The sequence below is a fragment of the Sphaerodactylus townsendi genome, linkage group LG03 (genome assembly GCF_021028975.2).
Source record: "Sphaerodactylus townsendi isolate TG3544 linkage group LG03, MPM_Stown_v2.3, whole genome shotgun sequence".
In the NCBI taxonomy this organism is placed as follows: Eukaryota; Metazoa; Chordata; class Lepidosauria; order Squamata; family Sphaerodactylidae; genus Sphaerodactylus; species Sphaerodactylus townsendi.
In genome coordinates, this window is record NC_059427.1 from 171094898 (window position 1) to 171109768 (window position 14871).

Here is a 14871-nt window from a genome sequence, read left to right on the forward strand (position 1 = left end):
GGACTGTGAATAAAAGTCACTTTGAGACACTTTAGGGGAGAGAAAAAGCAGGGTACCAAAACCAACTGTTCTTTTTCTTCCTCTTCTTGTCTGCTTGAGTTTCTGCTGCTCTAAGACAGAAGACTCGCTCCTGCTGCTGCTTCCCCTTCTTTCCAGATCTCCAAGCTGCTAGAACCGCTGCCCCCAACCCAGCGGCGGAGCTACAAGGGGCGGGGTGTGTGCCATGCACATGCCTGGGGGTGCGGAAAATCGCCCCCAGGCCCCTCCCCCTTCCCCCCCCCCATGACGCCCGCCCACCCCGCTTTCCACACTTACCTAAGTTCCTTTCCATTTCCTATAACCTTTTCAGGCTGAAAAAAAGGCCTGTTCACAGTACAGGCTAAAAATGGCATGAGGAACTATAGTTCCCAGGAGACCTTGGGGCTCACAAGGTCTCCTGGGAAGTATAGTTCCCATCAGGCCATTTTTAAGCCTGAACTGCGAATAGGTCTTTTTTTCAACCTGAAATAGTTCTAGGAAAAGGAAGGGAACTAAGGTAAGTGTGGGAAGGGAGGAAGCCGTGGGGGGTACCCCCCCCCCCCCGGAAAATACAGACTGTGCACCGGGCGCAGTTTGCCCCAGCTACTCCTCTGCCCCAACCCACAATATTACTCCCCCCACCCAACAGACCCCAATGTGGGTTTTGATGGATGAGAGGGAGTGGAAAATTTTGTTTTAGAGGTCCTTCCCAGTGACACACAACCACTATAAACTTGAAGGTAATGTGATTGCTAGTATAGTGAAGTAGTGCTCCAGAATCCACTCTATCTCCAGCATGCCCCATGAGACATTGGAAGAAGGGCTGGAAAGCCAAACAGTTCAAAGGAAGGAAGTAGCAGTAACCACCATCCAATTCCCCTGTCCTCATCTCCAGCTGGGCAGAGATCAGAAGCCTACAAGAGTTCTTTGGCTGGGCCAAGAAGAGCCTAATGTACCACTCAACTAACTATAGCTGGACCCTTTCACTACCACTACTTTGTCCTGAGAGGCTGAAGGCACAAAGGTTGAGAGACAGGGCAGCTAGGAACAACAATCTGGACTAGCATCTCAAAATCTGCTTTTTTCTGGGGCACATTTTTTTTTCAAAGAGGGCCCATGTCTTAATGGTACAGCACATGCACAGTTCCAGATTCAATCTCTGGTATTTCCAGTGAAAAAGAGTTTGAAATATCAGGTGTTACGAATAATTACAGTTTGAGATCTTGGAGAGTCACAGCAGTATTGTGGTCCGATCAGATTACTGTGCCAACTATCTGTACATTCTGTGCAATCCCAAACAACGCAGAGTGTACACTTTGGTTCGCTTTAATGCGCTACCTAACGCTATGACTCTTGGCAGGTATAATAACACTCCATATGAGAACAGGTTATGTCAATGTAACATACGGCACAGGTTAAGCTGAGACGAGTTCTAACATGTACCTATTAGGAATGGTCCAATATAACGAGTCATTACGCTCCATGTACATCTAAGTCCGCCATTGGTAGAGAGTTCTCGCAAACACTGTCGTGCCGCCAATCTGGTGATGAACTTTCTCACTAACGGTCCCAGGATCTTGTATGCGAGAATGCTGTAAAGTTTTGAGCGCACTATTTCGGTCAGATGCTGAAACCACATTGCCTACATAGCAGTAATGGTTAAATTAATTTATATGTGCGGTTTACAAGGCGTGGTTGCGAATGTTCAACATTGTTTTAATGTATTTAATGTTTTAATGGATTTTACCGTTTAAATGTCTCAGTTCGCGAAGTAGATAAATGCCTCCTTTCTACTAACTCTGTAGATTTATAAAGCCAATAAAGGCTTTTGAATTGGAATTGGTATTCATCTCCTGCTGCACCCGAGATGTTTAGATTGTTTTATTTCCATTAAAGTTCCCTGCCGGCATGGCCAATTGGTCATGCCGGCAGGGACTGATGGGAATCATAGTCCATGAACATCTGGGGTGCCAGAGTTGGACACCCCTGTGTTAGATGGAGCTGCAGTTTCAGTTTATATAAAGCAGCTTTAGGTATTCTTACAAGGTCCTTCGATTAGAAATGGGAGAGTCAGCTTGGATGGGAAAATAGGACCATCTGAAAGGTATCACCATATTTACTTCTGTTAATACATCAAGAGTAGCAGCCAAGAGACTGTGGGCACAATCCTAAGTAGGTCTACTGAGAAGTAAGCCCCATGTTATTCAACAAGGTTAACTCCCAGAAAACTGTCTTTGCAATTACAGCCTGAGTTTCATCTCTGCCAGAGAACTCACCTAGGTGGAGTCAGGCAAGCTGACATCTCTCCAAACTTTAAAAAAACACCTGGGATTAATACCACCGATCTCTCTTACAGAGTCATTGTAATGATTAACAAGACTCGGATTCTATGCAAGAGGAAATAAAAGGGCGGCACCAGTCAAAGGAGATTTTTAAAAGGCTAAGGCCGATGGTGCAAAATAGCTAAAAATAATATTACTCAAATAGAATTCTTGGAGGGAGTCCGTTAATCTTGCAGATTCTATAAAGCACATGATGAATACAGCCTGACCGACATGCAGTTCTGCAAACTGTGCTAGATGAACTGTTTGCAAGCTACAGGCGTTCTTTGCACACGAGCTAAAACTCGGTGACAGGTGGTTGGTTCACAGGCAGCACTTCCCCATGCACTATCGTTTGTGCAAGTGCAAATCTATTCCTGAATATAAGGTTCGTTCTTTGAATGAACTTCGTCTGTGCAACACAGAATATGGAAACACCCAGCAAGATCCAAGCCACTGGTAATGTATGCGAAACGGTTTGAGCTGTGTATCAGCATTAATCCACCCCCACCCCCAACACTGGTCAAAACTCATTCTTGCCTTACATTCTTGTATTACTGGTCTTGTTGATAATGACAGCTTTCCCAGTTTGGTCTACATTGTGGTCCATGCCGAAGTAGGCAGCTACCCGATGTAAAAGCATTCTGTGGTATGAGGTCATTTGGGGAAACTTCTTGAACTGATTGCTGATGATGGCAAAGACCGAGGATGGGTAGTGGGGGTGGGGGTGGAAGAGACCAGAGAAAAGAGAAAAGGTCAAAGCTACCTTAGCAGATCATTTGAACAACACTGAGTCCTCAGACAGACATACAAGCTCTTCGCTGAACTAGGACAGGGGGTGAGAGAAACAGTGTTTTTAGTTACTGTTGTTAGCTGCCCTGAGTCCTGCTTGGCCAGGGTGGATATAAGTAGAATAAATGAATGAATAAAATAATATAAATAATATAAATATATAACTAAATAAATAATCCTGAGGTTTAATACATTCATTTCCAGCCACTGGTGAAAGAGAAGGAGTAATCGCAATGAAAAGGCAAGTGAAACAATCGGAAGAGGTTACATATAAATATTCTCTCAGGGAGCACTATTCTCCCAACTTTGGTCAATACAAGGAAGTAGCGGCACAATATTAGTTTATAGGTGACTCATTACTAAGTATACATTCATATACAAGTTGGTACAAAACAATGGTACTTATCATGTAGTGCTCAGTCCATTCATCAGTCCAATCTCCTCCGCCGTAGAGCTTTTTGGATGGTCCAAGCTACAGGATTTAATATACGCAAAAAAAGCTGTAGCTTGGACCATCCAAAAAGCTCTACGGCGGAGGAGATTGCTTTCTTCCCATTCACTTGCCACCCCACGCGCTGGTTTTTCCATTCAGCTACTCCTGGTGCGCACGTCATTCATGAAAGGTCTTTGAATTATGAATGGACTGAGCACTACATGATAAGTACCACTGTTTTGTACCAAGTTGTATATGAATGTATACTTAGTATTGATCACTATAAACAATATTGTTACACTTTACTTCCTTGTATTGTTGGCAAGTTTTTTTGGGAGAGAGGCTCCCTGGTTTATGTGTATCTTCCGAAAGAGGAGGAGTGCCAGATTTATTACTCCGATCCTTTGCCTAGATCAGTGGTGGCGAATCTATGGCATTCCAGATGTTCGTGGACTACAATTGGCCATGCTGGCAGGGGCTGATGGGAATTGTAGTCCATGAACATCTGGAGGGCCATAGGTTCGCCACCACTGGCCTAGATTGAAGCAGGCGTTCACTTTAACCTGAGCGAAAGAGCAAGTTGCTCTACTGAAATGGAAAGCAGACTTGAGCTGAATAAATCTGAAACAGTGGCTGTGTAGTGGGGCAAGGAACTCTTGAGCCTCAGTGGCCACACCACTTCGCTTTTTAGCAATACAAGCCTTGCCTGGTTGAGTGCTTGTCTCCAAACATGTCTGTGGGAACTGGAGAGCAGTACATTAGAGAAGAGGAACCTGAGCTGGGGTCCATGGAGTGTCTGTGGACTGCCAGCACTCCTCCCCACTACTTACCACCTACTAAAGGCTGCACAGTGCAACACTGAGCAAGTCTGTGCAGAAGGTCCATGCGGTTAAATTGGTCTTAATCCCACGGTAAGGCTGCACAGGATTCCATCCAAAATTTCACACCCTTGAGTAAATATTCCTTTTAGAGAGCCAGAGTGGAGTAGAGGTTTAGAGCAGGTGCTCTCTAATCTGGAGAACTGGGTTTGATTCCCCGCTCTGCCACTTGAGCTGTGGAGGCTTATCTGGTAAACTAGATTAGCTTGGGCACTCCGACCCATGCCAGTTGGGTGACCTTGGGCTAGTCACAGTTCTTTGGAGCTCTCTCAGCCCCACCTACCTCACAAGGTGTTTGTTGTGAGGAGGGGAAGGGAAAGGAGTTTGAGTCTCCTTAAAGGAGAGAAAGGGGGAATAAAAAATCCAACTCTTCCTTATCTTTTGAAGCATGGTCATGAACGGGGGGCGGGGGGGCGCTAGACGCTTGGATTTCTGAAAAAGGTTTTTAAGCACCTGTCATAGAAGCACACCACTGATCTACTTGTAACAGATATACTGTTCATCTGAAAAGGGTTGCACCCCAGTGGCAGGGAGCAGGCGGTTGGATGTACAGACTGCTGGAACTCCCATTTACAGGTTCTTAGGGAAGGAGTTCCCTCTAGAATGCAGGGCTGCTGCTGAAAACAGCAGTCTTGCACTCCATCCTCTTCCCTTCAGTAACATTTACTAAGTAAAAATGTGGGCTGTGGGATCACCGCTTTGAAATTTTCAGTCCCTGAGAGGAGGCGGGAAGATACCACATAAGCACTACGCATGGAACTTTACTAGAAGTTTCTTAGAGTGATAAACACAGGGTCAAAACACAGGTGGGGGGGGGGCAAGTTTGGGGGGTAGTCATGGATTCTCTGCATCATGACGTCCTGCCCCCAATCCCGGGAGAGATACTGCTGGACAAGGGAGAGAACAGGGCGTTAGAGAAACACTATACAAAGACATAGACATGTAAGGATGGAAAGAAAGACGACTGTAAGCACAACTGGAGAAGTTTCTTACTAGGAAGCAGCATATTTACTTATTATCTTCACAAGACATCAGCCCCTCAAATCACCCCCAAGTTGCAACCGAGAACATCACTTACTTGTTATCATTAATAAATTCCAAGATTTCCTGTTCTAATTTTAGCAGCATCATTCTATCCCTGTTGAAGAAACATAGAGAAGCAAGGAGTTAAGGGGACACACACAACACAATCAGAAAAAGAAACATCTCATATGGATTTATTTTTAGAATTGCAGATTCATACCCTCCTCCGTGCTAATATTAAGCAGAAAAACTCAAGGTAATTCAACAATAAAAGGCATCACCGTGCTGCCCCTGCGTGCCCGGCTGCAACACAGATGTAGCGCAAAGTAAAGCTCTCTTTGTTTTCTGTTGTTAAGATGGATTCTTCTCCACACAATGATGATGGTTCCCAAGATCATAATATCCCAGTGGGCTCTCTTCCTGCCCGTATTATTAGAAACACAATATATCAGAACCTAGTCTGAGCCTGGCGGTCGGGTCTGACACTGTTTATTAGTTGAGAGCAAAGGAGACACTTTACATAGAAGCCTTGGGAAGATATTTACAGGAAGGTTTTTAGAGCAATTAAGGTTCCTTCCTGACTAACTCATACCGATCCCCCCCCCCCCCCCCAGGTTATTATGTGCAGTACACAAACACATTTTTCCCCAGTCTGCAATAGTAAAATTACCCCAGTCTTCAATATACCTAGCTCTCATGGCCTTCAAGGATGCATCAATGGCTTAGTGAAGACCACAGTGCTTGGTGAACTTACAGACATCGACGTGGATGAGAAACCACTAGGAATGCTACTTAAGAGTTGGGCAAGTATATCGTAACAAACACGAGATGCTTTAGTGTCCATGGGTACCATGTTGGGGACTTGTGGTTCACAGGTTCATGTAGGCGACATCAAGCATGTGTGGCCAACAGCAGAACTCCAGACCATTTTGTTTTGTGTCCACATTTCTGCAAGTAGTTGACACATCAGCAACCTTGATGGGGCCAGCATGCAGGGAAAAGTAACAGGCATAGTTGATGCCCATCTCAGGTGGGTCCAAGGTGCTGAGATGCTGACAGCACTGCTAGGGCGTGGCTTGATCCAAATGCACCTGGGCAATCCTTGCCCTCCCATCATTTTGTCTGTTAGCACACCATGTTATTCCACGGTTGCATTTTTGGCTCCTGGAAACAGGAATGTTTGCCTGCCTGCCGCATATCTTCTATCAAAAAGTCCGATCTCAGGCCCCCTGATCTTTCTTATGCCCAGGACAGTAAGACTCTGGCCATTGCCAAGAGGTCAACAGGGAGTCCACAAAGCCTTGAACAGAAGTTCCCAAATGGGAAGGGCAGTGCCGTAAGCACCACAATGCCCGCCGACATTGTTTCTGACATCTACCAAGTGTTTTTATGAAGTGAGTGGAGCCAGGTAGAGATTGTGTCCAGCAAGGCTTCTGATTGGCTGTGCAGATGTTTCAAAATGTTGCTTTGGCAGCAGCTGCCGCCACAGCACAACAATCTGCACTGTGTGACTGAAGTTAAGCTGTGGCAATCATCTTGGGGTTGGCTCCGCCTCCTGCAACCAACATTTTGTGGCAGCCATTTTGTTGCTGCAGCCACCGTGCCATATCAGAATTCCAAATGTGCTTGCAGGTTCAAAAAGGTTGGGGACCCCAGGTCTAGAGCATAGTCATTGCCATCTTAACAGCAAGCATAAAACCTCTCTCAAACACATATGGAAGGACACATGCATGTATACATTGTGTGCGCTTGTGGGAAGCAAGATTGGAAAAAGCATGCTCTAGGAGACTCTCCATTTCAGATCTTAAACGTTCTCATCCCACCAGTTAAGAAGTATCCTAATAGTTGCTAACCTGTCCCTCCCCGTCCTCATTATATTCAACTACATACCCACCCCAGATTTCACCTGCTGCTATGACCCTCTTCTGTTTCCCACGCACACTTTATCTCCCGTACATGAACTGCAAAATCACCCGCAAGTCAAGCGGCGTAGCCAAACTGGATCCTACCTTGGATTTTTCTTCAGTGTATTTACTAAAAATTCATGCAAATCTATTCCAGTGGAGTCCGTGTATTCCTGGCTAGAATCTAAAACAAAGGCAACAAAAACGCTGTGTCAGGAGAAGGTTTTGCTTATGGAGGAAAAGACTAAAGATTCAGAACCAGAAACGAAAGAACCGGGGTTCCAGGAATCAAGCGCACATCCAATATCATCACCACCAGCCTGAGTTAATTTCCTGGGAGTGAAGTCAACAGTGGTTTTCAGGATATAACCCTGAGCAGTTTGAAAGACTTTCGATAAGCATCCGGCTCCACCATATATTTCCCATGTGACCCCGTGTAAATTACCCGACCTTTCAAAGGATGAGGATAGGATCTCCCTTGCTTTGCAAAACTCCTGGACAAATAAACTTTATAAAACAAGACTGCAAGTATAGCACTGTGGAACTGAATGCAGGCAAAGCAGAGAAATACAGCAAGTAAGCCAAGGTGTGCTTTGCCTATTTCTCAGAATTATGATCCTTGGATGGCTATCACTGTAAACAGCCTCCTGCTAAGGGGTGCCATATAGCAGTGATGGCGAACTATGGCACAGGTGCCAGAGGTGGCACTCAGAGCCCTCTCTGTGGGCACACGCAAACAGAGTGCCCCCCCCCCCCCCCACATCTAGGCTGGCCTGGGCTGCTGGGCTCGATTATTAGCATTAAACCTAAGACCTAGTTTTGGGGAAACAGTGTAGGTAACCCTGTTAAGCGCTGTTAAACCCCACTGATTTTCATGCAAAGAACTAAAGCATGATCCTTTACCTGGGAGTAAGCTCAGTTGCTGGCAATGGGGCTTGCTTCTGAGTCAACCCTCCTAGGGTCGTGACTCACCCGTTGGAAGAGTTGCACGGTTGCTTCAAAGCAAAGCCATCGACTACCACCAAGCTTACTCCCGAGTAATGTGTGCCTCGGAGACAACCATTTTTTCTAAACTAAAACCTCAGTATTCAGGTTAAATGGCCGTGTTGGCACTTTGCGATAAATAAGTGGGTTTGGGGTTGCAATTTGGGCACTCGGTCTCGAAAAGGTTCGCTATCACTGCCATATAGGGTAAGGGAACCAAAGACGGGCATAAGAGCAAGACACTGCTCCACACAAAATGGATGCCTCTCAGAGAATGCTGGGATACATTTTGTGTGTCAAGTCTGGCCAGGAGGGGGTTGGCCGCTGAACTTTCCCCCTGGTCATAAGGCATGCCTAACTGGACAACTGGGCTAGCTCAGGGGTCTGCAACCTGTGGCTCTCCAGATGGTCATGGACTACAATTCCCATCAGCTATTTTAACACTACGCTTAAAAGGGGTCTGCAACCAATTGGCCATTATGGCAGGGGCTGATAGGAATTGTAATCCATGAACATCTGGAGAGCCACAGGTTGCAAGACCCCTGGGCTAGCTAATCTCTACTGTGTCACCCCAAGGTGATTTAAGCATTGCTTCAAGCAGACCATTAACTATCCTACCTGCACCCATCCCAGCAATCAATTGGTCTCCAAGACAGTAGTCCAGGCATTCTCTTGGGTCCTGATGAATCATCAAGTCTCTCCTACCTTACTGTATGAACCCTGGAAAAGCAACCAATTCTTTGGCTCTTCTGACAGCTTACCTCACGCTGCCTCAGGATGACTTTTGTGGTATAAATATTGGTCCTATGGCCATTCATGTCGTGTGTGGGCTCTGGAGATGTGTGTGCACCCCCACTTGGATGCGGGCTCTTAGCTCTGGAAACGGTGGTCATTTTCCTCTTTAGTTCCGTTTCCACTGGACGATCCTTCAAGACTTATAACTATCACCCATTCCTGAAACCCTACTCAACCTCCACCCCTTCTCTTTAGCCAAACCTTGGATGCTTTGTGTAGATGTGCGTGCTCAACGAATAAGATATATTCCTTGTTTTCCAATAATAATTATCAATAAAACGCAATACATTATTTTGTACGATCGGCTGCTCATTTAAGAGTTCCCACCCAGACGATCCCTGTATACCCAGGTTACTGATCCCAGTTAACCCCTCTTGCTTTGGATCTCTGCAGCCAATCCCTCAAACTAAAAAGTGGAGACTGCCTACTTAGGGTAGCATCATGAGGCACCAACTTGTGTCTTCTTAAAACAAGCGGCAGATTATTTTTGCAGGTGCAGCATGCAGAAGAGGACAGCAGTGGCCAATTGGCCATGCTGGCAGGGGCTGATGGGAATTGTAGTCCATGCACATCTGGAGAGCCGCAGGTTGCAGACCCCTGGCGAAGTGTTAAAATAGCTTATGTGACTTTTAGAAGTGTGCAAGCATGAAAGAATTGGGGGTGGGGTGGAGAGTCCCCCAGCTACTTCAAATAAAAAATTATGTGTCAGATTGTGGGGCTGCTATAATTCAATTCATATTCCATGAGCGCATAAAGTGTCAAGTAATAAACAAGGCCGGGATGCTTTGGAAGCCTATATTCAGAATGACAAAAGAATTCAAGGTATGCTGAGTGCCAGGAAGAGACCAGTAAATGAAAAGGGAATCATGGGAAAGGAGAATTGGAAGAATGCAGGGTGATATGGGAGCCCAAAGAAGAAAATCAAAGGATGACAACTTTGAGGATACCTCTCTTGGAGAGGTGTGTGTGTGTATGAAGTACAGTGGCCAGGTACATAGGTGGACAGGAGATAAAACATCCCTTCCAAGGGAAAAAATTAAATTTCACACAAAGCATATCTAAACAGTCAAAATAATACATGATCAGCTACACTCACACAAAAAGCACTGGCCTTTCGCCTGAAGTTAATATAATCAGCCCCCCCCCCCCACACACACACACACAGCAGTGAAAGTACCCATAAGGTTTAGCAGAATAAGCCAGTCAAGCCACCAACTTGTACCCTGTCACAGACACAGAATGCTCAACCATTTTCATTCTACAACTAGGAATAAATAAAAGAAAACGCAAAGCCTGTCTTCTAGATGTCCCAGGCTCTTCCTAAGGTCTGCTCTCTGCGCCTTCACCTGCAAAAGTGAGGCAGGAGTCAACCAGAAACGGGATCTTTCCAATGGCAGCATCTCAGAGCCAGAACAACTTCCCTGTTGAGGCTCACCTGGCACTTAGCATACTGCCCTGTAAGTACCAGGAGACGTTCCAGCTTATTTAGCTGATTTTGTGTTCTAGCCTGACAACTGTTTTAGAAGGATCATCTTGTTTTATACTGTTTTATACTGTTTTAATGCTTTTGGCTTGTTTTAATATTCACCCTTATGTTACTGTTTTTTATGATTTTATGACACACGTTTTTCACTTTATGAACTACCTCAAGCCTTTGCAGAGGCAGCGTATAAATGTACTACATAAATAGCATTAAAATATTACATGGAAAGAACTGCAAACGTGCCCTTTAAAAAAAATTAAGATGAATGTTTGCCCCAAAGGCTGGGAAAAATTTATCAAAATGCAAGTCTTTCAAGACGCACATAACTCTTCCTACATGACATCTACTTGCATCTTCAAGTTAGGCGCGAATGCAAGTAGGTACACACAAGTAAGTAGGAGCAAGCTTCCGAAGTAGACTGAAATCTTTATTTCTTCCCTATAAACGCGTTTCTGGTATGGAAATTTTGTGACAATAGATCGTGACTGGGACAAACATGCTTAAAATGACGCTGTTACATAATGCTTATGCAAATCCTAAAGAGTTATTGAACAAAGCTTATTACAAAAATAACTAACCCTCGTTAAGCCAGATTGCATAGACAGCCTCAGGGGTTTTTCCCCCTTACATCTTTCCCTCGGACACTTTTCCCTGTGTGCGCTAACACACACAAAGAAAATATGGCACACTGAGCACACCTGGAGGACAGCGGCTCACGCTGATCTTTGCCCACAAACATTACCCACTCCACAACCTAAGATTATCTCACCTCTGGACAGCATTTTCTTGGGGGCCTTCTCCTTATTCTTCTCTTTTTCTTCTTTCTCGGGACCTTCTTTCGCAGACTTCTCATCTTCCTTGTCTGAGGGGCAACTGATGTGCAACTGTATGATATCCTAGGTAGAAGAGAAGAAGAGTTTGGATTTATATTCCACCTTTCTCTCCTGTGAGGAGACTCAAGGTAGCTTACAAGCTCCTTTCCCTTCCTCTTCCCACAACAGATGCCTTGTGAGGTAGGTGGGGTTGAGAGAGTTCTGAATGAACTGTGACTAGCCCAAGGTCACCCAGCAGGAATGTAGGAGTGTGGAAACACATCTGGTTCACCACATAAGCCTCTGCCACTCAGGTGGAGTAGTGGGGAATCAAACCCAGTTCTCCAGATTAGAATCCACCTGTTCTTAACCACTATACCACGCTGGCTCTTAGAACAAAAGCTGTACTTTGAAGACCTCAGAATGGGTTGCTTTGTAATCAGCAGAGACTGGAAGAATAATATGACCACCGTACTTGGATTTAGGAAGGAATTTTACTTTATGTTAAATTGACTGAGACCCTGGGAGATTTCTGGCTCTCCCTGTAGTGTGTCGCTAAGAGCTCATTTGCTTGAGGTACAATCCTGTTGGACATTAATGCCCCTGTACCCATTCTCTGATTAGTTTAAGGAGACTAGATTCTGGGTTGGGTTGAAGAGCTAGATTCTGGGTTGAAGAGCTGGTCTGGGTTGAAGAGCTAGATTGGGTTGAAGAGCTGGTTTGGGTTGAAGAGCTAGATTCAAGTCCAGTAGTACCTTGGATACCTCCTTTGGGGTATAAACTCTCTGATGAAGGGGGCTCTCAGCTCTCAAAGGACAGATTTATGGAGGAGAAGTCGATTTATGGCTACCAATCTTGATCCTCCTTGATCTGAGATTGCAAATGCCTTAGCAGACCAGGTGCTCGGGAGCAACAGCCGCAGAAGGCTGTTGTGAGCTCCCAAAGGCACCTGGTGGGCCACTGCGAGTAGCAGAGAGCTGGACTAGATGGACTTTGGTCTGATCCAGTTGGCTTGTTCTTATGTTCTTATGTTCTTATGACCCCTAAAATCTTGTTGATCTCTAAAGTGCTACTGGACTGGAATCCACCCATTCTCTGCTAGCGGCACAACAAGTAGGTAGGGTAATTTGCAGTAGATATATGGCTGAATGATCCAGCTCCACGGCAAAGGCTGAGCTGAACAGCCTTTTAACATCTGATGCCTACTGCACAAATCCTGCAATTTTATAACCTCTTCCAGCAAAAGAACCTGACAGGAAGTATCTTGTCAATTTTGGCAGTCCCACCAGCCACTAATCAAATCATCTGTCTAATGTGGATCGAGCCGTATTTTCTGGCATCTGTGACTTTGCTCATGTTCTCTGGCTGCAGCATGCTGCTAATCTGAAAGGGTTTCCCTGAGTGTTATCTGATGCGGTGGACACTGTATTCACACCTGATCTTTATACCCCCCCATGCCACCAGCGGCATTCTGACTGCAGGCACAGCTCCCATATCGCCTGGAGAATAAGGCCCCTTCTGCATATGCAAAATAATGCGTTTTCAAACCACTTTCACAACTGTTTGCAAGTGGATTTTGCCATTTCGCACAGCTTCAAAGAGCACTGAAAGCAGTTTGAAAGTGCATTATTCTGCATGTGTGGAATGAGCCTAAGTGTCCTCGTCTCACTTGGAAAGCCCCTCTGCCCTTTTTTTTTTTCCTTTAACAACAATAATCTGGGGTGATTTGAAATATAGCTTCTATCAAACATGCTTTCGTGGTAATTTGTAGATATGGCTTTTGTAATTAGGACTTATTGCTTGACATCATTGCCCCGCCAGTAATATAGCTGTGTCACTGTGATGAGTTAAAGCTAGGCTGCCAACTTCCATGAAGACTGCTATACTTTCAGCCCTTAAACTTGGGAGAATCATCATCACCATCCCCCAAAATTAACTTTTCCCCTAAGATGGAAAACATGTGAACGAAACTGTTTTCTTTTGGCTTACCTGGGTCTCCAATGGCCCATCAACAAAGGGGTTAGAGGATTCTTCACACACAGCCAGGCTCCTGACTAGCTTCAGCTTCGAATTTGACTGAAAAGAAAAATGCCTCGAGTGGTAAGAATCCAGGCTTTGCTTTGATGTGCACCTGCGCGACACTACTAGCAAAACTTGTGTTAATTAAGCTAGCTTTATAGTAATTAGAAATGTTACTTCTTTTAGTCTGGTCCTAATGCACAGTGAAGCAGAAGGTACTGGTTGCATAGCGGACTTGCAGACATAAGATAGCAAAAAATAAATAAATCTTCCTGCAACATCTTTGATGCAGATTCAAATCTGCCACGCCTGGAGGAAAAAGGCTAGCCTGATAATCCACTGCTCCAGTTAGCCTCTGCTTAACACAGTGCCTTGAAGGTCAAATAATTTGACTGGGCTTCCCTGCAGCAAGTAAACCCATTAAGCAATCTGCCAACTATTAAGATGCTTCTGATAAGAAGCAAAGCTGAATGGCTAAGTTTTTCATGTCATTCCACTACTGGGTTCTCCCATTCCACTACCTGCCTCCTTGACAAACCCAGTTCTCCTGGGTGAGCTTCTAGAGCAGGGGTCTGGGGAATCTGTGGAGTTTCACAATTCATGGGACTATACCTCCTATCAAGCTCCCCGCCAGCATGGCTAACTGGCCATGCTTGGCAATGGGCTGGGATGGGAAATTGTAGTCCATGAACATTCCTGGAGAGCCACAGGTTCCCCCCCCCCCCCCCCCCCCCCACAAAGGGGCCCCCCCCCCTCCCTGCCCCCCCCCCCCCCCCGGCCCCCACCACCCCACCCCCCACCCCCCCCGCCCCCCCGCCGACCCCGCCCCCCCCCCACCACCCCCCCCCCCCACCCCCCCCCCCCCCCACCCCCCCCCCCCCCCACCCCCCCCCCCCCCCACCCCCCCCCCCCCCCACCCCCCCCCCCCCCCACCCCCCCCCCCCCCCACCCCCCCCCCCCCCCACCCCCCCCCCCCCCCACCCCCCCCCCCCCCCACCCCCCCCCCCCCCCACCCCCCCCCCCCCCCACCCCCCCCCCCCCCCACCCCCCCCCCCCCCCACCCCCCCCCCCCCCCACCCCCCCCCCCCCCCACCCCCCCCCCCCCCCACCCCCCCCCCCCCCCACCCCCCCCCCCCCCCACCCCCCCCCCCCCCCACCCCCCCCCCCCCCCACCCCCCCCCCCCCCCACCCCCCCCCCCCCCCACCCCCCCCCCCCCCCACCCCCCCCCCCCCCCACCCCCCCCCCCCCCCACCCCCCCCCCCCCCCACCCCCCCCCCCCCCCACCCCCCCCCCCCCCCACCCCCCCCCCCCCCCACCCCCCCCCCCCCCCACCCCCCCCCCCCCCCACCCCCCCCCCCCCCCACCCCCCCCCCCCCCCACCCCCCCCCCCCCCCACCCCCCCCCCCCC

The 14871-nt window shown here is 47.4% G+C and overlaps 1 protein-coding gene across 1 annotated transcript in view; it reads right to left on the reverse strand.

Moving 5' to 3' along the window:
* Nucleotides 1-14871, reverse strand: part of LOC125428025 (R3H domain-containing protein 2-like) — a 113072-nt gene that overhangs the window by 78914 nt on the left and 19287 nt on the right. Inside the window, exons 2-6 of the mRNA XM_048487600.1 lie at nt 13433-13584; nt 11401-11527; nt 7475-7553; nt 5521-5580; nt 2885-3025 (exon numbers count right to left, since the gene is read on the reverse strand). Coding sequence (XP_048343557.1) covers nt 2885-3025; nt 5521-5580; nt 7475-7553; nt 11401-11527; nt 13433-13584 — 559 coding nt within the window. The remainder of the gene's footprint in view (nt 1-2884; nt 3026-5520; nt 5581-7474; nt 7554-11400; nt 11528-13432; nt 13585-14871) is intronic.